Below are 26157 nucleotides of genomic sequence, written 5' to 3'. Positions count from 1 at the left end.
GAAAAACGGCCAGAAACAGCAGGGCATAATAAATCAACAGCCCCTTAGCGACCCTGTATAATACCAGGTATTTGCACGATCCTAGGAGAGACACAATTTTACCGGCTGAACGTTCTATTGAACTTTCAGCGAAACATCTGCAAGTGGATCGACGTTTTCGTGGAGAACGGACGCGAGGGCCTCTGTGACTGTTCCCCGCGGTCGAATGGCAACGCTCAAAGCGCCCAAGTCCTCATTAAGATTACTGACAGGCCCCCGTGGACTGAATACACAGAGAACAAGGAAGGGGGACATTAACGAACGGGAAGTGGGATAATATCCGGCAGAATTCGTCGTTGGCCAGGGTGCACTGGCCGGAAGCTACGTGCTGGATCCATCAGGACCTTCAGTTCCGGGCCAACGGAGACCGCGACGGACGGTGTTATTTCAACGGCGGCGGGGTCTTGTTTAAATTCGACGGCGGAATATTGTAACCGACTGAGCGGATCCGAGTGTAATCACCGACGTCTGCAAGTGGAGTTTTCAAGTCCCGGAACTTGGTTCCAGGGGAATTCTCCGGGAACGAAGGGAAGTTTCTGTTTAAACGTGGAAACGGTTACGGAGTTCGATTATTCCAGCCAAGTTTCGCGATATTTGGCCCGGGTTTACGCGGGTTTTATGGTAATCTCGACGTCTCGGGATGTGCATCCGTCGCGCTATATGCTCGGGGTGGTCCGGGACTCTCGTGTCAGTTCGTGATTGACTTTCGATGTAACGCGAGGAGATAAATGTTTGTTCTTCGTGTTGGTTCACTTTTTACAACTGAAGTGGGTAGTATGTTTATGTGTCGTCTGTAAACGGTAACGAGTTTTGTAAGTTAGATTCGAGGGATGCCAAGGATATTGTAGAGCGGGTGGAAATGTTGGACACATATTCTACTTTAAGTAAAAATTCTGCCTGGTTTTAAGTGAATACTAATGTGCTTTGAGAGGAATTATATGTGTGGAATTTTTGTTAAATCGTATAGGGTTAATGGCATTACAAAATGACTGTTAGAGACAATCAAATGTATTATTTTATACATTAGGGTGGTACTTATTTATACGTGTCGATTTTTTTTGTATTTCTTTGTTCTCATCCCCTAGATCGGTGCCATTTGGTAAAAAATAGTCGCTGAAAATATTTATTGCAAGCGGACAACAAGAAAGGGTGCCGACCAGGCCTTAAAGTTTAGAATTCATCAATGGTGTGAATTTGAAGAATTTCTCAAAAATGGTAAGCCCTATCGAAATTTTGTTCAAATAATACTAAAAGAGCATTCAATTTTCTACAATTACTGTATATTTAATTTTGTCGTGCTTCCAACAATTTTTCAGATAATAGCGTTTGAATATAGAGAGGTTCGCACTACGCGTGTATAGACAATACGTCACGCCGTACTCTATATTCAAACGCGATTATCTAAAAAATGGTTGAAAACACGAGAAACTTATACATACAGTAATTGTAGAAAATTGAATGCTCTTTTAATTTTATTTGAACAAAATTTCGATAGGGCTTACCATTTGTGAGAAATTCTTTAAATTCAAACTGTTGTTGAATTCTAAACTTTAAGGCCTGGTCGGCACCCTTTCCTTTTGTCCGATTGCAATAATCTTTTTCAGGGACTATTTTTTAATGAAATAGAACCATATTAGGGGGCGAGAGCCAAAAAAAATAAGGGCCACCCTATTATACATACATGCTTCTCTGTTCTATTCGAAAATAATGTACAGTGTACGCAAAGATACACAAAATTTGCAAAACTATGACGGCCTGTAATTTTTAAACAAAATCGAAACCAGCAAAATGATGACTTAAACTCCCGCTAATTTCGAATGGACTACATTATATTTTAATTTCATTAAAATCCTCGAGATCAATCGTAAAAATCACGAAGAAGATATTTTCAAGCTCATAGTCATTACAGCACAGCAGTTTGGTTGAATCCCCATATACATATTGAAAATTATAAGCCACCCAGCATCCTTCGAGTAATCTCCCTTTAGAATTCTTTACCACCGAGATTTTCCATAATCAGTGTTCCATATTCCTTCTCATAGAAAAGTGTCATACAACAGACAAATGAATAAATCTATTTCGATTATTCGATTGTCGATTATACATGACTCTTACACACACACACGCACACTGGACAACGATGATGAATCTATAAAAAGACATATCACCATGTCAAGGATGGATCGATAGCGACTAAACCCGCTCGATCGGTTCTCCAGGTCGCTCCAGTAAACAATTCCGTATAAATATTATTTAATCTTCCACCAGCGTCGATCCTTCAGCCGAAAGAGTATCGATTACCCTCCGACCACGTCCGCATAGTTAAACAAACAATAATATCCAACTGGGAGGACGACAAAAGCTGAATTTCCCCAGAGGATCGGCGATGGGTAGAAAATCTGGCGATGCTCGCGCAGAATAAATTTTTCAGCATTGTTTAAAAAAAACACACGACTACGATGCGCATACTGCAGCTCTTTTCTTCTGGTTTTGTATATCGAATCCCCAGGATTTTGTTTGTTCCGCCTACAGCTGCACGAAAAAGCCGCATACAGAAACCGGCAAGGGAGGGACGACCGCGTTGCCATTTAAATTTTCTTGACAAACGCGCGCGCGTTTTTAATATTTCACTTTTTCCGCCCCCCCCCCCCTCCCCGCGATATTTTTCATTATCCTACTCGGTTCCCTTTGAATTGACGTTAACGAAGACTTGAAATACACCGAGCTGGGACGAGGAGATGCTTTTCGACGAGGCTCTTTTCGGGGGGAAATTGGCGAAACGACGAGTTTCGTTGAGAATATGCACGACGGGAGACCGATGTGTACACATTATCGGAGGCTGCTTGGAAATACGGAATTATTCATTACTGACAGTGATATTCGTAAATTTGTACGAAGTGTAATTAAAGTTATCTTTGATTTTAAAATAAAATCAGTATGTCTATGTATTATTCGGTGTCAGCGTTTATGCTACTTCTAATTATCTTGGGATGAAAGGAATAATGGTGTTCTCTGTAGTAGTAAAAAAATCCCGCTGATATTGCTGCGCGATATAATTTCTCTAGAGCTATTGTGTTGAAGCATATGCAAGCAACTTCTAGCAGCAAAGTGTTACTATAGGCCAGGAGCTTAATAAGCCACAAAAGCTTTCCAAGCATTAATTTTTCAGTAACCTCGTTATAAACTTCCCGGGCCGCTTGCTAATAAATTTGCAGTGCTCGTTCGAATCGTTATTAGCATTAAACATGCAACGAATTACAAGGCTCAACGTATAACTGTCCATAACGCGCCACGATAGTCATTTCGAAAGCACAAAACGTTAATTTATGATTGCGTGCATTTTTAATGTAAATTTCTGTATTCTGTACAGTAATCTCATTTTACTTAGGCATTTCTGTTAATCGATCGTGCATCGTGATTGAGCTTGAAAAACATTGAGCGCAACAGCGGAATCACAAAGCGAATAGAGATCATACTAATTTCCTGTAACTCCTCGACTCGTCCAAAGCAATTTACTTCTCGAGATACATTCGTTCCTAAATTTACACGTTTTAATTAAACGATTTATATTAGCTTCGATCCTCTGCATGTTTGGTGTATGTTTCAAATCTGGCAACTCAATTTTCACCCACTTCCACCAACACAGTTGTCTTGAAACTTTGTAGGTGTGCGTGGGTGTGATGACAATGTAATTTTTTGTATAAAAAAAGTCAGGAATGAAAATAGGAAAAATGGAAAAAATGTTTAATTTCCCACAAACACGCTGGTGTAAAAAAAAACGAGGGGGTTAAAAAATTACCCAGTCATCAATATATATAACCCATAACCACAAATCCAAACGACTTGCAATCAGCCTATAGCCATAAATAAAACTTGGACACTACAAACTAAAAGAATATATAAAAAAAATTTAAGTTAAACGATTCATAAAATGCAGTAAAAAATAATTATTTTCCTGTACTACAATTTCGATGGTGTTTTCTCACTTTAAATAAAATCGTGGCGCGGGATGTTTCATATTAGAATATGAATCAATTTCATTTAATACAGCGCCTTAATTTTATTTAAAGTGCGAAACAACCATCGAAATTGTAGTACAAGAAAGGAAATATTTTCTAGTTTTTAATACATTTTATAAATCGTTTAACTTAAAAAGTTTACTTTATATATTTTTATCTATGCATGATACTCTAATCCCCATGAATATTAACAGCACTAACACGAACGAAGAGAAATTCCTCCTGTCAACAAAGAACGCTAGGCACGAAATTCGTAGCTATATTCTTACACGCATCTCGTCTGATGACCCCCGTTTCTCCGCGCTCCGTATTCTTTGCATAAAGCGACTAGATATTTCATCCTCAGGGACACCGCGGATAAAACTTCAACCCTCAAAAACAGAACATATATATATACGACAAAATTTAAGAAGCATCCCCAATTTCCGCGAAAGGTGGCAGCGAAACATTTCTCGCCCCATCTTCAATTCCAATTTCGTCCATTTATCAGGCTTCAAACTCGAAGCTTGCCTACGCGCCCCCAAGTCAGACGCGCGATACTTCCCCCGGAAACTCGCCCCCCAAGTAATTGGTGGCAAAAGTAAGGGCGATCTCTATTTGCATATTACGCCAGTTTGCGTCGCTGCGCCCTTCGAGCTACTTAACGGCCGATAGCCAGAGAACGATGGCCGCCGTTAACCTTTCGACTCGGGACTTTTACTTTATGCGTCGTTACCGCGGCCGGTTTAGTGGTTCGTTCGTTTCTTTATTACGGCTCGGAGTGTACGTCCACCTCGCCTTGGCGCTGGTGTTTCGCTTTTTCGCGAAACTTTGCAAGCAAGTTGGCCCCCCTCCCATGAATATTTCATCGCGCTGCAATGACCGCCACCGACCAGGCCCGTTCTGCCTGGAATTTCAGCTTGGATATTTTCATTTTTAACGAAAGGACGTGGAACGCCGGATGCAGTGGCAGGCGAACGCGAAGCAGGGGAGGGAATTTATTAAACGACTGGAGGGCACGATTTTCAACTGGTGATCGCGGAATGATTGTTTCCAGGGATGCATCATGGGCTGTTTGGAAGATAACTTTGAGGCTCTGTTTAGGATTCTGGTCGAGATATGGACGCGAGACGTTGCTGATCAGAGTATTGGCACTTGCACGATAGCTTCAATGGGGAAGCTGACGCAAAACTCAGCGCAGAGGGCGCCACTAGAGCGCGTACCAGACTAAAATGTCGTTATAGTATTAGAAATTGTGTTTATTTACACTTTCTTTCATTATTTGCTGACTGTTGATTTTAAAATTAAAATTACAACAAAAGGTGAAAATTATGGACATTTAAATGGGGTCGAAATTAAAGACTTGTTACGGAAACGTGCATTAGTATGTGTCAGTTTCAAATTTTTTTTCTTGGTAACTTTGCATGATTTGTTTCAATTTCAGATTAATCTTTTACGATAATAATAACAATTTTTCAATTAAAACACTATCTTCCTCACTTATGGTTGATCATGATATGCCTTAACCCTTAACCTAACTATTTGATCACTCCATAGTTATGTACATGCATATAAAGACATAAATTCTAACTCAAATATCCCAGCATTAGCAATGAGAAATACCCTTAACTATTTGGGCAGGCAAATCTATTAATCATATTCTTAGATTCTACTTATTTATTTAGAACATCGGTGACAAGTGGCACGTGTGCTGGTGGCGCCACGGCTGGCAGAACGTTGCAAACAGCTTTTCCATTGGGAGTTCGTGCAACTGCTTGTTTAGCGCACTTGCTGAAGAATTCGTTTGTTATTTATAGTGTATTGAGTATTGAGATAGTACGATCGAGATTGTTGCTTGTTTTTTTTTTGTAATAAGGGGAAAACTGAGAGAGAAGATTGCTCTGGTAATGAGTTCTATGCAGATAGAAATGTGGGCCTTGACGAGGTGTTTGAGTATTATTTTGAGAAACGTAAAGACTTTTTTGGTATTAGGAAAATCAAGTACATAATTTGTTGACTGGGTCTCAATCCGATTTTAACTCGAACTTGGAACAAAAAGAATCACAAGACCACATAGTTTCCAGGTCCCAACTTACAGAGTCCTTCACATTCTCCACAAAAATGACTTATCAACCACTTAAACAATACCCACAAGACGAAAATAACTCCAGTCAACTGTAACCAAGCTAAACTCCCGATAAAGTACCACGGTGCACGAGCCATAATTCCCAAACTTCTGCTCTTCATGAATAATCAAACCGAGGGAAGCAAAACTCCTCGGCCCACGGCAGGTTTCAAATCAGCAGACACCCATCCTTAAACTTTGCCGAGAGCAAATTTAAGAAAATATTAGCAAGCGGACTCGAGTTCGACGTAGAACGTTACGCTTTAAATCGAGCCCGCTCCTCGGCTCGACAAGAACGGGATACAATTCCAGACATAAAAAGCGAGTTACTGTAAAAACGTTCCTGATGAATGCGCCGGAAGAGAAGCTGAGAAAATCATCGTGGTTCTTTCGGTGGCTCGTTAAAATTCGCGGGGAATTAGAGTCAACGTACGAGACGGGGCAAACGAACGTGCAAACTCGGCGAGGGATAAAACGAGGGATGAAATAGGCGGAAAGAAGCGTCGCGACACGAGGGGACATAATTAATAACGCGTTAAACGCGGCATCCACGCGGCGGGTAGCACATCGGCGACTGCAATTTTCGTATTAAGGTAATTGCTACGATGACGAAGCTCCGACTTGCCCGTTGGCCGGGGAAGGAGGCGGATGTTACAAAAGGAACGGGGTTAATGAATTAAATACGGCACCAGGGGCGGTTTGTCTGCTCGTTATCCAGCAAACGACGCTTCTGTCAGACCGAACTCTCCTCGAGATAGGGTTCTTTTCAATTTCAGGGCTACCGGGGGATGTTACTGCTGCGATCAGTCTTATTACGGTTGGAATTATTTTGATTACGGCCCCAGAATCAATTTTAGTGTTTAGGTATACCAAATAGTGCACTTTGCATAAAAAACCACTAAGAGAAATTTCAGATCTCCACTCCCTCTTGTTAGGGTGGTATGGGGATGACAACTCTAAATTTTATCATTTCTTTTCTCAACAACTACGTAAGATATTTGAATACTTCCAAATGCGTGTAGTAGGTAGATTTTAGCTTTAAGGAGTATGAGAATTTTGTATTTGAAGGACTTTTTTGGGGGGACTTATTATTCCCTTGATTCGATTTATCTTTTAAATTTGTTCGTGCTAGCTTTTCGAATTAAACTACCTACTGGAAATATTTCACATTATTATGTTACCATGTGGATTTACATTTCGTATAATAGGTATTACGCGAAGCAAATGTGTAACAGCGTTTACCCACATTTTGGCAAATTGGGAAAGGCATTAATATTTTTACCCGAATTTATCGTTCGCCGAATATTACGTTATGACGGAATGAAAAGTGGAACTTCTCAAGTTTTAATTCACACAAAATATTCCATTTCCGATTTCATACACGTTTTCCCTCTGGCAAGAGGAAATTTCGTAAACTGTAATTAAAAATTTATTCCTAAAAATAATCCACACATTAATTTTCGTTGCCCGTAAGAAGTTCGTGCCTCGCATGGCGGAGAACGCTCCGAAATAATTTCTGTATTCCATTAAACCGGAAATTATGAACTCCCGGCATTTCTGCCCCGTTTATGCCGGGTGTTTGGCGCCGGAAGGACAGCAACACGAGGTTTTATCTTTTAATGAAACGGTACGCCGCGGGACAAAACGACGACCAGTCTGACGTTACGATGCGGTCATGGCAGCGATAACGGATTAAAAATGCGCAAGTGCATTCGCAATCGGTGCAACGTGGCGTTCCTGTTAGTTTTCGGGCCGGTTGTCCCGTTCGACCGTGCGAAATAGAATTTTAAAGGGCAGCAGCAATGTTTGCACATGCATATTTAGTGAATTTTCAAAAGCTACATCTAACTTTTTCTTCTCTGCAATACAACTGACTTTTATTGTAGAACGATTCTATTCGTAAACTGGAACAGAATTTTTACATTGACTGGTCAGATTTCCATTTAAAATTGAGCTAAGGTTTCCTCTTATTAAATATAAAATAAGTATGCAATATTAAAGCTTAATCCTTATAAGAATTTCTAAATAAGATCACCCAGTGATTCCAACATTGCACCTAAATTGACGTCAAGTCGATTACCGTTTGCACCAGATATCTTAATACAATTTTGATCAAATCGAAACATGACGTAGTCCACGTGAAATTAGGGGGGGTTTAAGTCATCACTTTGCCAAAATCTAATCCGTTTGAAAAATACTGGTCACGAGCCTGCTTCATAAATGAGTCTTCATCTACGAATCAATTAACCGCACACAGTTCGCTGTTCTTTAATTCGAATGAAGAAGCATTCCACTTTTTTATTTTCCACCACTTCCAAAAATTCTACATACCTCCCCGCACGAATCCCCTGATCGCTCGATTCAACGCGACCCAAATAAACGTAGAAGTGGATCACATCGATACGGGGGAACGGATCTCACCTTTCTGAGGCATCCAACGAAGTTGTTGATCCCTTTGGCGCCCTGCAGGGATCTCGCCTCGGCGCCCCCGCCCACCAGCAGTCGATCGCTCGCCAAATGTGTGAACGATCCCGCAGTGTGCCCATGCTCCGCGTAAATCCCATCGACGATGGCGGAGAGCTGCAACACACAAGCCATAGGGTGGCAAAGTTTCGTAAGGGCTTTCCGAAAAGTTACGCTCCACCCTCCAGCGGCGGCTTAAAAGCGCCCGCTGGAACCCGATTTCAGATTAAAGTACGGCCAACTCGTCCTGAGACGAAGACACGCTTCGACGCGGCCAGAGATTAAATTTCGCCGCCGAGGACAGCCCCTACATGCCGGCAATCTCATCGGACACGCGTGTTGCCTCATTTTCGTCGAACTTGATAAATTGGGGGGTGTTCGATCGTCTCAGGACGAACGGCTTACCCGTGTTTCATGCGCAGTCAGTCACGAAAGTCTACACACTTCTCCTAAATTTCAGGTGTTTAAAGGTACCGTTGTTTTGGTCACTTTCATAAAAATAAGTCTGTACAGACTTGTGAGTGACTGTGAGCCTCTACTCTCTTTGCAGGGTAAGTGGAGAGCATTGCTTGCTGATCCAGAGTAATTAATGGGGATAGAACGGTGGAAGTTTGGAGTCTAAATTTAATCATTAATGGGACTAGGATTTTGTAGCGTCAAGCGCTACAAAATTCTGACATACTTTTCTCTCTCGATCTTTTCAGAGAAGCTGCAGGAATATAGACACACGTACTGTACCTCGAGTATTTTTCAATTTCTAATTAATATTTAGCTTGCTGCACGATGTTCAGGACCTGTGCTGCGCTGTACTATCCACACTGCAAATCTCAATCCTAATTTCCCTGCCCCGGACAATAGGCCGCTGACGTCTATCGCGGCGAAAGCGGTAACGAGGGCCCTAAACAATTACGTCGGGAATTTAATTTGCCGTTAAGGGAGGACGATCTTGTTCCCTGGACGGAGAGAAATAGAGTGGACGTGAAAACGACAGCGGCCGTTGTTCCCTGCGGCGCTTAAGATCTTTTTCCTTGTTAATCAACGACCCTTGATGGAGGAAAGAAGGGGTGGAAATTTCGAATAGTGTTGCCGCGGTATTCCCTTTATCACGGCCCGCGATGTCGGGGGATGCTGCGTCTTTGTAAGAAGCGTGCAGAGCTACTCGACGTAAAAACGTATCCGAGCGAGCAACGGGGAGCGCTGCGCGAGCTATGCTTGGAGATTGAAAAGGGAAAATGGGGAACGCTGTCGTGGGAGGTCATTTGTTTCGTAGTCTTTGTTCTTACGCTTCACCGAGCACCTGTACAGAAGCAACGCGATGAATTTCGAGGAACTGGTTTAGTAGAAGACGCTGCAACGTCTGACAACTTGTGTAAGCAGGAGTTCTTCTCCCTTATCGTACAGCTATTCCTCTTTGACGGGTTCGCCAAGGAGCCACCGTGTCAAATTAATCCAGGTGAATTTTCCCAGCGAACGCGTTAAATCATATCTTTAGTGTCTCGATTGTTCGCAGTTTACGCCGATCGATTAGAGGCCCGTCACCTCCATCAATGAGATTTCACGCCGCTGCTGCGGCTAGAAACCCAACACGCATCGAGCACCGTTCCACGCAGCAGTGGAACACGATATCCTTCAACGAGCCAGCCAGGTAGGAAACAAAGTGGTTGGGAAGTCCTCGATCGAAGTCTTGGCAACAATATCCGGCATGGCGGCGAGTGGAAGGGCAAACATCGTAATGCACCACTCAGCTCGCCAGCCAAGGGAACCTTCGCCCGTGGAAAGGGTCCCGCGAGCCCCTTAACGAACTGCTCCCCCTTAATTTTATCACGCTGAAGTTCCCCTCTCCAGCCAGGGTCTGTTTGCTCGCGAAGAAACATCCGAGATAAGGCCGCGGGAATTATGAAGAGATTGCTCCGGCTGTGGTCCGAAGGAAAAGCATCCTTTGCAGGAGAGCAGTCTAATTATAGCAACGAAAAGAGCCAGTGGGCGGAGAAATGGCGGCAAGAAACTCCGGCGAAGTCCTTTTCGCTGAAGACTCAGCCAGGGGTTCCTGAATCGTGAAAAGAGAGGATGAAAGAGGGGCAGGATAACGGGGAAATAACGACTATCGACGCCTTTCCGCGAACTCGTAATGGACCACTCGAGGATGCCGCTCGCGAGAACGGGCCCTTGTCTAAACGCCGAGCTTTATGGGGGCCGCCGTTTCACGCTGGCGAGATGAACAATGATTCTTCGTCCTGCTTGATACAGGATTTCGCGAATTGGAGGTTTCAGCGATGCTGATGGAATCGATGATTTCCACCACACTTCGTGGAGGCTGGTACATGATTCGGTGAATTATGTACATTGTCGTTCATACCTACGTGTTAGAAGATTAAGATACCTGCTGTATTTGCAGAAATTCTGATATTTGATACAGACTTAATACTTTTCACTGCTTTTATTTTATGCCTTTAATTTAAAACACCAAATAAAGGCAACTTTGCTGGGGGTTTTCAATACATTTGCAACGCTTTTCGCAATTATTCCACACAGAGTAGGTGTTTTAATACTTTTGAAAGGCAATGTAGGTGATTGGACAGGTTTGGTGTAATTGTGGTGCGAAGTGTGGGGGAATATTCAGGCTGGGGGTTGAAATGATTATTAGAAAATCTTTGCTACGTGGAATTGGCTAATTTTGAAATTTTAAACTGGGATAAGCTCTGATTTTTGTTTCCTTTCCACGAATTTTAGGAATTGTGGTGTTGATAAATAGTGATACTTGAAATGTAGATTCTTTTATTTGAATAGTTGAAATCTTAAGTTAGAACACTATGTTACGAGCACTTTCGGACATTATAACTAGCAAAATACCCCCACGCTTCGCTTTGGACCTATATAAGAGATATTAAGGACTCCATGAAAACACATTTCACCTCTTTAGAGGTTAATTAGGGCAAAATCCTGAATTGGTTTTTGTGTGGGTAATCTTTGTGAGTAAGAACGAAGTTGATATCTAATCGGGTCGAAGAGGTATTAAGCAGTCCGAGAAAATACATATTACCCCTTTCGTGACAGAAAAGAATTGTCCTGCCTTTAGGCCTGCCACTCCTGACGTAGACCTTTGGTAGGTAGGTATCTGTTTCAACAGGCATTGTCGACAAATTCTCGAGAATTCTCAAGAAATATGATCTCATTTCTGATTTCTCGAGAAACAAAAAATATGGAGAAATCAGGAATTACTGATTCCATGAATTTTTAAATCTGACCCGACAGAACTTTCCACTGCTTGGCTGACAGGTTCTGCTTGCGCAAAGCTACAGTGGATTGAAAAACAGTAACTTATATTCTTTAATATTCTTTTCCTACCTGTCGTGAAACATCTCAGGAACGCACTATCTCGCGTAAAACTTCGCGAAACGGGATTAGGGAAGTTCGTCTAATATTCTTCCTCCCTTGTTGACTCGCCGGTGTCGTTGGCACTTAACTGCTGTTTGAAACGAGCTCTTACAACGGAACGCGTCGTGTTAATATTCGTTCGTCGCGACGAATTCGCCGAATGACAATCCTGCTCGCGAGCGCGTTATGGCCCTAGTTACATTGCGAATATCTTGGAAGTTCGCGGGTGAAACGGATACAAGCTTGGGGGGGGGCGACACACCCGTGCCCCGTCGACGTTAAGTAGAATGTTAAAGTTTATTCTGCGGCCCAATCGAAATTCGTTGTTCTTCGGGGAATTGTACGCGACTCGGCTGTTCCAGGGTCGCGGACCCCTCAAACTTCCGCGCAATTAAAACTTACACGCGCCACAATCAGCGCGCAGCATGGAGCGGCTCCTGTTTCGCGAAACTTCGGTATATCGCCTACAGACGAGATCTTCGTAGCTGGAGTTTCGAACGAGATAAGAGCAATCAGCGTGTCTGTTCGCCTCGTAATTACACGCTGCTCTCATAAATTTCATCCTCGAGCTGTTTTTAGGCGGCACCTTTGATGTACGATTGACGAACGGTTAACTAATATTTCACTGACTAATAATGTGATTTAAGGCTTAGGCTTATTTAATAGCAGAGCGCTGTTGTTGGTTTATGTAATGCATATTGGACGTATTATTATTATACGGAGGGACGATTTTTATTTGCCGACGAAAGGATTCAAGGACACGTTCTTCGAAACGAAAGTAGCGTTGTTAGGGGTTGTGAAAAACGAAAGGGTGTTATGTGATTTAGAGGGTGTAGAAATGTAGTGGTCACTACATTGCATCGAGATTCAAAGCTCCTTGTTCCGAGTTAGATTGATCGGGAAGAGACTTTCTAGACTTTTGTCAAACTTGGCGAAACTGGTGTTAACCAGGGTTCGAAAGAGTTCTCGAAAGAGAACATTCAGAAATGCTTCAGAGTTACACTTTTAATCATTTCTGAAACAACATGGATTACTTTTCACTCCTGCGTTTACTACGTTTAGAAGGAACTAATTGCAAAGCTGCAATCGCAGTTACAACAGAAATCCCTTTCTTTGACTCTAGATCCTTTTACCGCGGGGAAATACTTTATACTAACAATTAAACTGCCTTCGTTTGTGCCTCTTTGTTTCGTTGCCTTACCAAAGCCCCTTTCAGTTCTCTAAATCCTCCTCGTGTAAAGAAATTCTTTGTTTTCGTTGCCCGTAAATATTCTTCGTAACAATGTGATTGCTGCGTTTGCCAGCACCCTCTGAAGCAAATGCACACGCGCCTGCACGTGCCTGTGTCTGTGTGCGTTTCTCGTTCCGTTGTTCCGTGCGCACGCATCAAAGAGAAATGGTTTATTACGCGAGGAATGTGCTGCACTGGTTCGGCGGACCTTTAAATCAGGGGCCCGGAGTTTAACATGCTGCAAGAACTGATTTTTGCGACTAACCCGTCGATCATGTAAATCCGCCCATCCGCGTGCACGCCCAGAATTCCATGAAAATTCCCCGTTACCAGCCCGGGCGAGGGAAGTGGGACTGCCGCCGAGCTCTTTGTCGTCCGCTAAATTGCGCCAAATTGTTAGGGCGATTTTTATTCCAGTTTGCCGCGGAATGTATCACCGGAACGTAAATGGACGGTCGAGTTAAATCGGCGTGTCCTCGTTAAATCGGCGAAATTACACGGGACGAAGGTCGTTCAGAGAAAATTTGAAATAATAGCACCGCGCGTGTAATTTCAAGTGCGGCGCAATTTGTGCGGTGAAGGACCGCTTTCATGCGGGCAACTAATTTCCGTTTGAAAGACGAAACTCGTATTTCGAAAATAGCGCCCCTCTTCGGCAGAAACTTTTAACTGCGATGGAACTCGTTGCGCTTTTATTCGATGGAAAGTTGAGCCCGATTACTTTCATGGGATCAGTTTTCTCGGGGAGTACTTGCGAGTATTGAAAATAGATTCGAAAAACAGTAAACAGAATTGGAATACCGGGAAATAGACTATGTGCCCTTTTTGGATTGCAATGCGCACAGTTGGTTCGTCTGTCTGACACGCGAAAGGTTATACTACTTAAACGAGCGATTGGTTGTCACGTCGCTGTTTAATAAGAATAAATAGACTCTGTTAATGAATGAATGAATGTTCTAATAATTTTATGTACCTGCAGCATCTCGGGAGAAGGACTTTTTATACACAGGTCCCAATTATTTTAAATATATGTTTCATATCCACCTGAATGCAAATTGCATAAGCAAACTTGTGTGATGCTACTTTTTAAACCCTACCTCCTTCAAAATCAATACAATTGACCTTTTTACTCGCGAAACTTACGAAGATACAAAAGCCATAATGTGCCACTAGAACAAACAATTAAAACGCCTAATAACAAATAGAAATAGACTAACATTAAACCCACCATAACTATCAAACCAATCACTTCGTTATTTAAAATCAAACCAACTGAGAGTCAAAAGCAACACGAACTACGTAGGATGATCGCTTCACAAAGACTTTCATACCTGAAATCCCCCAAGTGTCATTTCCCTTACGGTTTCATCCCTCACTATCCAATAAAATTTCTCAACACGTCCATCGACATCTAAATTCCCATTGTACTGCGCTCCCGCAACAAAGCACCGTGCTGACGTTCAAAATTCCCGTAAAAACTTATCGATAAATTCGTAAAGGTCCACCACCGATGTAAACACTCGCGTAAAAAGGTCCAAGCTGAAGGATGTGGCGGTAATAGGCTGCGTTGGAAGCGATCCTCCAGGGGCGCGTTCACGTTCCAGCAATTTTATTAACCGGCCGGAACCAATGGAAAATCGCGGCAGGGACGTGTCGCAGGATCAACGGCCGGAAGCCGCAGTGAAAGTCCTCGAGTTCTTCGCGGCACACATTTTACGATGCCATCAGGACGCGACGACGCGCGGGGATTCTTGACATTTTTTTTTTTTTCTTCACGCGGTTTTTACCCGCGCGGTTCACCGTCGTTGTCTCGATGGGGAGGGAAAAAGTGGCTCGGCGAGAATTTTTCCCAGGCTTTACGCGCATTAAGCTCGTTTACAAAAGCTGTTCTTATGGCTGCCTGGGGGTCTGCCCACGCCATTCTGCCGCGAACCAGGAAAAAGCTCTGTATACACTCCCTTTGATACACGATTTAATTTCGAATCTCTCTCAAATCCTGCACAGCTTCCGACGATACGGACGTTTCACCAATTAGAGTGCCCCCTTTTTTTTTCATTTGGCTAACGTGGGTGTCAAATTTAAGTTGCCAGTGACCAGTGATTACTATCTTTAATCTGATACGTGTTCGTAGTAGTTATACATGCAGGGCTGGAAATATTGATTGCGTTCACTCGAATAGTTAGCGTGTATTCACTTGAATCTCATTTAGTATTGGCATTCTCAATGTATTTTTGCGCTTAAAATCAGTTGGGTGCCAACTACTTTATCAATCACGGAGTTATTGAGATTGTTTCGTAGGACGTTGATTTGCAGCTGATGCAAAAGAATGTGTTTACTAAATTCAAGATTTTTTCTATTTTTTAATACATGCTTTGAGAATACAAAATTATTTTTTCATATTTTTTTAAAGCTTGCTTGCGCCAAAATAAACGGGTGTAATATGCGCTGTAAAATAAAAGACGCCTCGACTGCGTGGTTGATTTTTGAGGAACCGTGTATCTGAAAGAAAGAAACCAAGAAGATTTGTAATCAGTATGACTGTCACTATGTCGGGAACTGAGATTAATTAGATTGATGAAGCATTAACAAAATGGCGAACGTCCAAAGTTGAACTATCGAAATTAGCTAAATTTTTTATTCATTCCACGACGCAAAAGATGAGAAAAACAACGAAATTGTGTGATTCTAGTTAGGGCTAGTTCTGATTACAAGCCTCCCCGATACCACCAATATATTGTTCCTCCAAAATCGACTACGCAGTCAAGGCGTCTTTTTTTCACAGCGCATATTGCCTACCCTTATTTCGGGGCTAGCAGGCATTAAAAAAATATGAAAAACAACCTTTTGCATTTTCAAAGCACGGGTTAATAAGTAGAATAAACTTCAATTTAGTAAACACCTTCTTTTTGTGACAAAAAAAAAGTTCCAAGCAGCGGTACTTTATCAGGTCGTCGCAGTGGAAGGACCCCTGAACGTCCCTTTTTACTTGTATATTACCCACTGTATCATCTGTTTCATTCACTTTAAAAGAAGTTGGACAGGGTGTAAAAGCAGGTGCACTCTTAATTGATAGATTGATTATTGACATCCAAGAAAACGGGGTTGTCACCGAACTGTGGAAGGTCTGTGACATTTTCGTGTAGAAAATAGAAACAGCCCGCCCCAGTTCAGGAAGTCGCCGTGCACAACGATCGACATCGTTCAATTTAAATTTCACTTGTCGACCAGCAGCAAGTAGCTTCAGTAAACTTCGACCCCCTTTCCCGTGAATATCGAAGGGGATAGGGGCCGACCGTGCGCCATTATTGCGTGTACGTTTCAAGGGAACGTCAGCTTTCACGTGTCACATTAGCTGTCGGGAAATCTTGGTCGACAAGTAAATCGCGTTAAGCAATTTTCCAGAAAGGGTCGTGGCGAACGATGTTTTTTCCTCCTCCCAACCCTTTACTTCGCACGTGACGCGACAGCGTGCCCGATAATTTCGTTTCGACTTTCCGCCGGGCAGATCCGCTGCATTTACATCCCGAGACACATTAATTATTCCGGCTTCTCGTACCGAATGTTGCTGAACAGTGTGCTCAGTTTTACTACAGACGCTTTTCACTCAGAGGAAATTGAGTTGCTGCTGCGGGATCCGTCTTGTGTGCAGAAAAACAGGAAATTACTCGTTACTGTCAGCATTTTATTTTCAATGCAGGCTTTTTCTTAGAGCGGCGAATGAATTTCTTATTAAGGCACACGAAGGTGCTCCACCGAGGAAATGAGAAAAACGCTAATAAGGAAAGAGTTTAACCCACGTGAAATCGTGGCACCATGGTTCGAAAAGAATTCTGGTTAACACGTTGACAAGCTTTAGAGGAAGAAATCACGTTTGACTTATTGGTGGGCTTTATCTTGCTGGTGCATCTGTTTTATCAACTTGAAATACTTGTAGAATGTAATTTACGGTTTACTTGGAAATACAAGGTTTTCCGTGAATCGTTGAATAAGATTGAATAATTGTTTACTTTAGACTGATAATAATATAATGGGGCAGAGATATTTCAAACAGTCAAGACCAAGCGAATATACTTTGCTAACATATTTTTTCCTATAATTGTTTCCATCAAAATTGTTACTTCGTGCTATTTCTGGTTCCAACGACACAAAACGTTAATTTGTTCAACTGCTGATAGTCTTTGTGATGAATAGCCAGTACAAACTATTGAAACGTATATTGATAGTTTATAAACCAAACGGTAAAGTCCTCTTGTGAAACTTGTGAAGTTTTATTTTTGCACCACCACTGAATCAGATCATTAAACTTTAACCTAGCAGATAAACGTTTTCGGACCTTTGAGGTGAGTTTTAATTTATTTTCCCGATTTATTTTCTCGTAAAATACAGAGACATCCTTCCAAAACTAATTGCATCCACAAATACACGAACTTATGAAAATTCAGCCGAATATTTCTCCTCCCTTTCAAGGCTGCAACGAATTAATTAACGAATTTAATGCCACGTATGCCTAATTGCCCACAGAAAGAAATATAAAATTAATTACTCCCCACGATTAAAAACCGTTATTCCAGTAATGCAGAGAACTCTGGCCCTTTCGCAGCCCATCCTGAATGTCGTTTGCCGAAAGAAATATCGGTCGCGAGCCGAGTTAATCGCGTTAAGCAATTTTCCAGGGCGCAGAGGCGTCGCCGCAGGATCCAAAGTCCGATTCCGTGGGTGGACCTCTGAATACGAATTAGCAGCCTCGAATAGAAAGCCTGCTGGCCGATGGGAAGCAGGCAGAAGGGGTTGAGGCTTGGAAACGTATGGGTTTGCGGGCCAAGTAAATTACACCGTGGGGCTTGCAGCCCGGCGCAGTTTACTTGTTTCATTAATTCTCTCTCTCTTTCTGTTTTCTGCTCCCCCGTTTCCGGTTTCCTTCCTTGCTCTCGTCTTTTTTCCCCTTAACAGTTACGCGTTCCCCTTATTACCATGTCGCCATTTTCCTGGGCCTCGTGTTTCTTCCACGTTAAGGTCCCCCGTTTCTTTCAATTGCGCGCAGCGTCTGAGAGTTTCTTTTCTTGCTCTTATATTCTCCTTCTTAAAGGTTTTAATTCTCTAAATCTTCCAGGTTTTGCTTCCCTGCTAGCGTGCTCAGTTATTATTCTTCGTTCCGTTTTGTTCTTTCCTCCCTTCTTAGAAGTGCTGTTTTGTCTAGGAGTGGTTTGGGAGACTTGTAAATAGTAGGGTTGCAACTAGGGGTGCAACAGTGCGCTTGAATTCTGTGGTATCAGAATCTCTTCTTTGAAAAATTAGTTTGTGACGTTAGCGCGGAATTTTTTAGTTTGTAAAACACGTTCGGAAACACCACTACCGTTCCTCCTCTCCTTGGGAAAAATTGAGAGAGAGTCCCCATACGAGGTACTTGTGATGAGGTGTGGACCTTTGAGGGGGGTTATGTTAAGGGATCGAGGAGGAAGAGAAGAGGAAGACGAGTCGTGCGCGTTCATCTTGGGACAGTCAAGTAGGGCTACGACCCTGTTCTAGACGCGTGACCGAGAGGAGAAAACTTGGAACTTGTATATATACAAACGAGACTGGAACTTGGGACTTGCGAGAAAGAGTCAGGAAGATTAGACCTCTGGTGGCGCTGGCGAGCACTAACAGTCGCGATCCCATGTTGAGGCTGAGACGTCACAATAGCGTTGCAGACAATGCTTCTCAAATCCAATGGGAAAATCTCGCGAATCACTGGCAGCTCTGTGTCAATGCAGAAGGAACTTCGAACTCGACGATTAGCAACACTCATCTCACATGTTCCATTAAGTTTTCCATTACTCAGTACCAGAACTCTCAACGTATGATTTACTCAACGCACAGGAGCTAAATATCACCGAAACCATTAAACATCTACACAAACTGTCAATAATCAGTCGAATATTTCTGCTTTCTGTATAGCTCCATTAAAATGAACGGGCGACACTCTGTTCTCGCATCAAAATCACCCTGTTATGGTAGACTCGTGTCCCAGTCATTTATTTTCATGCTCAGCTCTCCACGTTCCATTCTCCACCCCGCTTTGTCACATTTCCTCCGCAGTCCCTTCGTTCCTCGCCCCTCCCCCGCCTCTTATTTATCTTCATTTTCCATTTCATCCACTCGTCTTCATGAACCTCCGTCCGCCGCGTACGTTTCCCATTTCTCTTTCGCTCCACTTTGATGTCCGTGTTCCGCGTGTTTCGCGCACATCGCCACTGTCTTCCACACGGGCCTTTCCAATTCCCCGCGTGTCGCCTTCACCCTCGTTAATATGGCTAACGTTGCGGCCATCTTCGCCGGCCGCTGTACGCTTCCATGCGCCCCGCGTTTTCGGGCGACGAGCGCGTCGCTTGGCCAGAGAAGCAGAGTGACTCGCGAGCCCAGGCGAAACGAAATCTCTCTTGCCCGACGAGCCTCGCCTCGATCCTCGTCCTCTGATTATTTGTCGCGCCTCGGAACGGGAATGGTGAACGTCGGATACGTGATGGAAACTAGGCATCTACGAGTGCTCGTCAAAGGAGAAGGTAATAATGAAGGAAATAATACAGGAAACGACGGAACAGTTTGAAATTCGCGTCAAAACGCGGCACCGTTAATATTGTAGAGAATTTCGTTGAAGGGGGTTCTATTTCTTCTGGAGCTCCCTTGGGATAAGCGTTGCCACCTTTTTTACAGGAAAATAAGTTAATCTTGCTTTCGCAGAGTATAAAAAAATACGCTCGAGAAAACTAGAAGTACATTTGAATCTTATTAGTTTTTATTTCTTCCAAACATATTTTTTATTGCTTTTAGCATTACAGAGCAACTTTTTATCATTTTTAAATAACTCAATGGCATTATTGCAGTCAATATCAATCGCATACTTTATTGTTATTCAAAAGTACAGGTGGAGTACATTTACGTATAATAACGTAAGACTATTTATTTTAAAGCTTCAGGCGTTTTATGAAGAAATTTGATTGCAAATACGGTTCCACATCGTAACGTCCATGTACCGTTTCATTTCATTCATATTTCCCAATAGAAACATTGTCCCGGAGCATTTTCAACGAATCAGTGTATTGTATTCCACGTAGCCCAATCAGTGCACCGAAATTGTCGAAAAATGTCATTAAAATTTGCAGCAGATTCAAACACCCCCTGCCTCGTCAGTATTCCACCCTCGTTCGGCGAAGTTAACAAACGGTTCGCGTTACCATTAGAAATGTCGCGTTCGTAAATATCCGCGGACCAGGCGGCAACGAACGGCGATGCGCGAATATTTTCATCTCATTTAATTCTTCCGAGTCATTAATACCGCGCGACGGGGCAGCACGATTAATGGCGTAACGGGATTTCACGGTTTTAACGACCCCCGTCAGTCTAGCCGGGGGAAGCGCTCGATTGGTGCTCATTACGCAATAAAGTTGCACGGCCGCGGTTGCAAAATGATCTATTCCCACAACTCGTCTTTCTTGGGCCGTCTGAAAACCACCCCGCCCCTCTCGCCCCTTCTAGCGTAGCCGGCTTCCTCTCGAGAGCCTTCGTAGATCATGTCGCGCGAAAATAAATGATTTCTCCGTTTTTAACGAGATCGTAAATTACGGCGATGCCACGGGCGTCTGGAAAGCGGCTCGCGAAATCTCTGAAAAACGGGGAAACATTCAAAAAGAGTGAAGAGGAGGCGGTAGAAAAGGTAGGCAAGCACCGCTATGCCATCACCGAATTCATTCAAGCGTCAGTCAACGAGGATCTTGAGTTCATTGGCGAGGAAACGTGTGGCGCTTGGGCAAATATGAAATAGAAGTGTTTCTAACTTGTTTCGATGAATTTTACGGGTAGGTGTGTGGAGCTTACTTATCGTTTCGAACAAATGGAGGATCGTTAGTATCTGAAATGATTGTAGGTTTCCATGAAAAGGAGATTCATTTTAAGAATTTTTGTTCAGAGGACAGCTACATAAGTGTACTTCAAATTTGCCAAATACTAGATAATATAATATAATAAGTAAATTCTATTGAATTTTTTATTTCAGATGATCGACTTTCGAGCAGCAGTGGTCAAGGCAGAAGCCTTTTTCTTTAGAGAACCTTCGAGTGATGGACCATAACTTAGTTATTGCTAAATATTTTTAAATAAAAAAATTACGATGCACGGTACCAGATGCAATCCTTGAAAGGAAAAAAGATTTTTTGAGAAATGTGTTATAGCTTTTGAGTAAAAAAATTCCAAAGACCACCCTTTTTTCGGCCTCCTGACTGAGCATGACCCCTTAAAAGCACTGGGGCTCTTTATATATTATACATCATCAGCTTCTTGAAATTGTTGGTGAACGAAATATTCCTAGGACATAGTTTTATTAACCGTGGAATTACGTAAAGCCAGAACAGTTTGCGCGTCAAACATTTGGCTATCGAATAACAACAGGAGAAATATTTTTCCTCTAACCGAAAATTTCCACCGTGAAACGGAGTCGAAGTGAGTTACGAGAATCAAGCAGAGTCTCGTTTTTATTCGCGTGTCAGAATTTTTTTACGACCTGTGATTCGAGGAAGCAGTCAAGCGCAGGCGAGACGTGTCAGGCTTGACTTTTTACCATTTCCTTAGGAACCGCCAGCGTTTCGAGCGTCTCTTCTGCCTGGAAGCGTCGTGACACTGATATCGGGAGGGTTTGCTAACCGAGGACTCCTTGAAACTGTTTCACAATTTCCGTGGGTTACTGGTTATATAAAGGAACTTGATATTTAACTTGACCACATTAGTAAGTTTACTTGTAGTTACAATTAAATTTCATATTTGTTTATTTAGTAATAATCACATGGTACCTAGGATTTCAGCTTTTACTCTGAATCTTAAATGGAATGCTTTTAGTTTATGCATGTTTTCAAGGTTCTAGGTATTTTCAGTAACCTTTACGCGGAATAATTTTAAAGATGATGGCATGTGTACAAAGTTATAGTGAAATATGGTTCCTCTTGTATTGAATGCGAGGCATGTCTGCCCGTAGACGGACCTCTTCTACTTGCACTGTTTGCTTAATGTACTTTAGTTATTTGCAGTAGTCAGATACTTTTCTGTATCTTACTGCATTATTTACCATAGCTATGTATTATTTGGCACTTTTTCTGTTGAACATTGCTGAGATTAACAAAAAATTTGTGATCCGTCCTTAGACGGAATTTGGTATCTGGCGCCTTGAAAGAAGTGTTTATTTCAAGGTGGGAGTTAGGGCGGATTGCACCAATAAAGGCACAGAATTCGGTAAAACGAACGGAACTCCACCCACACCGAGTTCATGTCGCGTGCTGTTCATTAAACTAGTTGTCCGAAAACCTTCATAGGTATTCAAGCATTGTATATATCCACGAACAGCTGTAGTCTTCAATAAAGTTTAATAGGATTAGGAGATACTGTAATACAGCCTTTTCAAACTCTCCCTATTGCGTAAAAAGTTCCCGTCGCCATTAATTTGCCGCCGGGAAGCGTCGTCCAGATCCAAATATTGGGCGCGCACCTACGCAGCGAATAAAAACGACGTACGCTCGAAACACTTTGTAAAGTCGCACGAAATTATTTACCTGTTCTACTTAAAGTCCTCAAGACACTGCCGTTTCCACTATTAAGCAGAGTTTTAAATTTTCCGTTGCACACGGAGCAAAGATACCCTCAATATGATAAAATTTTAGAAGAGAAAACGCTTGAATGATTCATATAAATTTATGAACATTCTTTGTAACAGCAACCCTCTGTATTAAGTACAATGGCTAAGTATATTGTTTCTTAGCAAAAAAAAGTTAATAATACAATAACTGTGTGTACAAGCAACTGTACTCATCCCCTTAAAAAAACAATAAATTTTCTTCTGTTAATTAAGTTTGCAATATTCATTTTCTTTAGGGATAAAACAACTGGATTGCAAAGATCGTCCTCTTACAATATTATATATTCTTTTGTCGTTTTGTATTCTTTTGTCCTTGCTTCGGTTTTTGAACCATTTCCTCTATTTTCGACTTCGATCAAAGCACGGGCCGCCGATTTACATTTTAATTTAATTTATTCCACTGTGAACTCATACCGCTCGTCCACATGTGTGTGTGTGTGTGTGGGCAAGTGAACGTTGGGCGCGCCAACGAAGCATCGATACTCGTTTTGCGGTGAAATTAAAAACGTTTACGTGGAGAGAATCGAACGCTTTTGAGTCACGAGTCCCAGCGGAATATATACACGAAACCTTTATACGCTTTTATTCGGATGAATATAGATTACATAGTAGTGCAATAAATTCGGGTAAAAGGCATTTGAATTAGTCGTGTCGCAATTGAATTTATAAAATCTTTGCTTTTTTTAAACGAAGCACAAGCTATGACATCGCTCGCACCTAAATGTTGGAGAATTTATAATTAACAAATCCATAGTTAAATTTTCCTTTACATCGCCGTCACTCGATTGTAAATATTTTTCAAGGAAGCGTTTTACCGCCCTCCTGGTGTAAAATAACGTTTATAATTCAAATAAATGTTATGCACATGCAGATGGTTAACATATGCAAATGTATTAATTGCAATATTCGTAATTTCCGAGTATGTAACGCACTAAATTAACCGACATATAACTTCGCATTGCACCGGTATAATGTGGCTGCGTGAATTTCGTTCGTTAGCATTCTCATCCGTGCGCAATGCAGTATAGTGATTCGTTTTGCTGAGTATAATTATTACAAATACAGTCGCTGATAACTGCTACTTTGTGTGGAATGTTCAGCGTGGTTCTTGCTGACAGGAATCTTCAAAATTGACAATAAATTTCGTCCACGCAACGAATTTACATAAAAGAAATTGTAGTCACTGCGCTAGTTCCTTTAACATTTTAAACTGTTCTGTCAGTGACAAAGAAATATAAAACGGCTGCTTTTAAATTCCTGGCATCTCTGTTGTATCACCAGTGATATAACCATTTTCCATTGACAATTCTGAACAAAACCAAGGGCGGATCCAGAGGGGGGCGATAGGGGCGATTGCCCCCCCCCTCCCCAAGAGTAATAAAAGAAAAATATTACAACACTGTGTACTATTCTGTATAAATAATTAAAGTGAATGTAATTATTTAGGTTATAGTATCAGATAGAGATATTAAAATATAAATTACAAGGAAATTTTAAATCTTGTAAAAGAGGATTAAAAAATGTACTTATGTACTTTTGCATATTTCGCCCCCTCCAAGAAAGGCTCCTGAATCCGCCACTGAACAAAACTTGGACAAGTGTCAGAGCATTATCGAAAACTCCAAATGTCTATGCACTTCCAATATCCCCTATATATTTGAGGGACTTCTTTCCATCGTCAATTTTTCAGCTACCATCGAATGGTGTTCTAGCACGTGATTTGAGGGCTTCGAGTTTTAGTCAAGGGAGCAAGAGGAGGATGGAAGAAAGAAATGGCACTCGGTGGCTTCGTGGGCAAAAGAAAAACCAATTTCGAACGAGATCTTAAAAGTATCTCGAAGGAACGCGGTTTCGCGGAGAGCAGAGTTTCTTCCAACCTCCATCGTTCAAGCTCCGACGAAAAATTAATAATGAAATGCCGTAGGAACGGTCAGGGTCGAGAGGGAGCTTCACGACCAGTTTAATAAATGATGACCATTTTTAACCAGATCCTTCCTTTGTAATTCTTTCCCACCCAGCGCCTCGTGTTCCGCCATTTCTCTCGTAGCAGAATACGCCAAGCGTTTCCCTGCTTTTTTCTTCTGTTTCTTCAAAGTGAAAGGTAGCTTGCAAGGCGAAGCTACCTCGAGCCCTTATACGTAGGTACTTTCGCACTGGACTCGCAAAGGGCCCTGCAATAAGACTCGACAAACTTTCCTGGAGGTTCTTTCTTGCATGGAAACGAACGAGTGTTTCGACTGAACATTTCTGTAATAACTCATGATTTCTTGCATTGCATTATTATTTTAGAAAAGCTTGAAAACATGGAGTAGACATCTGTCCTATCTATTGTTAATCAGCTTTCGATTCTTCAACGTGATTCTAGCTCCCATTCTGACATCAATGCACAAGGGATGCTGGAAGGGACATCGAAAGCAAGTTCGGGTATCCAAACTGTTTTACAGTGATACACGGGGTCGTGGAAACAAGGGCGCAGCAGCCATCTTGAACGCGTTACTGAACGAAGAATCCCTCCTGTCGCGATTTCTATCGGACTTTCGTCATTCGCCGCCTCAACGGATCGAGGGAAAGCAAGACGGAGTTGGAACTTTTTCGCGCCTCCGAGAAATAGCCGCCATTTTTAACAGGATTCCAATCGTCCATCTCCTTATGTCCGCGGGCTGCAACCTCCCTATCCCTCGACTCCTGCACCCTCCGGACACAACGGGGGAGCTCAAGATGCTCCTTTGATCGTTTTCTCTTTTCTTCGTTAACTTCTTATTTCCACCGATGGACATTTCTTCTTCAGCTAACGATTATCCCGGTTTCTCACGTGAATCTGTCTTTCTCCGGGTCAAACGTATTTGGCAAATCTCGCGCGGCGAGAAAGACACCGTGGGACGAACAGAAGCGTGTCAAACCTTTTCACGGGAAACGGTTTTCAAGCAATACTGTTTATGACAAGTAAATATATTTGAAACACCGCGTAGACGCTGAAGTGTGAACAGATCTTAATACGAGGGATCGTCTCTTCGATGTTTCATGAAAAGCGGGAAATTTTCTGGAGAGAAGGAGTCGAGAATATATTATTGGTTATTGGCCGAATGGACAGCACGATTGTTTTTTATTTCCACCCCTTTGCTGGGTTCTACACGAGATACCGGCTTTATCGACGTTCAGGAGAAATATGACAAACCGATATTCCAAACCGTTCGGGGCTGGTGCTTTAACTCTCGATTGGTTCTTAAATTTATGTCAAGACACTGGCGGCTGCGATCGATCGGGTCGA

The 26157-nt window shown here is 42.3% G+C and overlaps 1 protein-coding gene across 6 annotated transcripts in view; it reads right to left on the bottom strand.

The window, feature by feature from the left end:
• The window catches only part of Nrx-1 (neurexin 1), a 429130-nt gene that overhangs the window by 182974 nt on the left and 219999 nt on the right, over positions 1-26157 (bottom strand). For all 6 annotated transcript variants that reach the window (XM_076811144.1, XM_076811146.1, XM_076811145.1 and 3 more), the window contains one exon: positions 8584-8742. In XM_076811144.1, coding sequence (XP_076667259.1) covers positions 8584-8742 — 159 coding nt within the window. The remainder of the gene's footprint in view (positions 1-8583; positions 8743-26157) is intronic.

This window comes from Andrena cerasifolii, chromosome 4, assembly GCF_050908995.1.
Source record: "Andrena cerasifolii isolate SP2316 chromosome 4, iyAndCera1_principal, whole genome shotgun sequence".
NCBI lineage: Eukaryota > Metazoa > Arthropoda > Insecta > Hymenoptera > Andrenidae > Andrena > Andrena cerasifolii.
The sequence above is the reverse complement of the archived record's forward strand: the minus strand, read 5'-3'. Positions and strand labels throughout refer to the sequence as shown.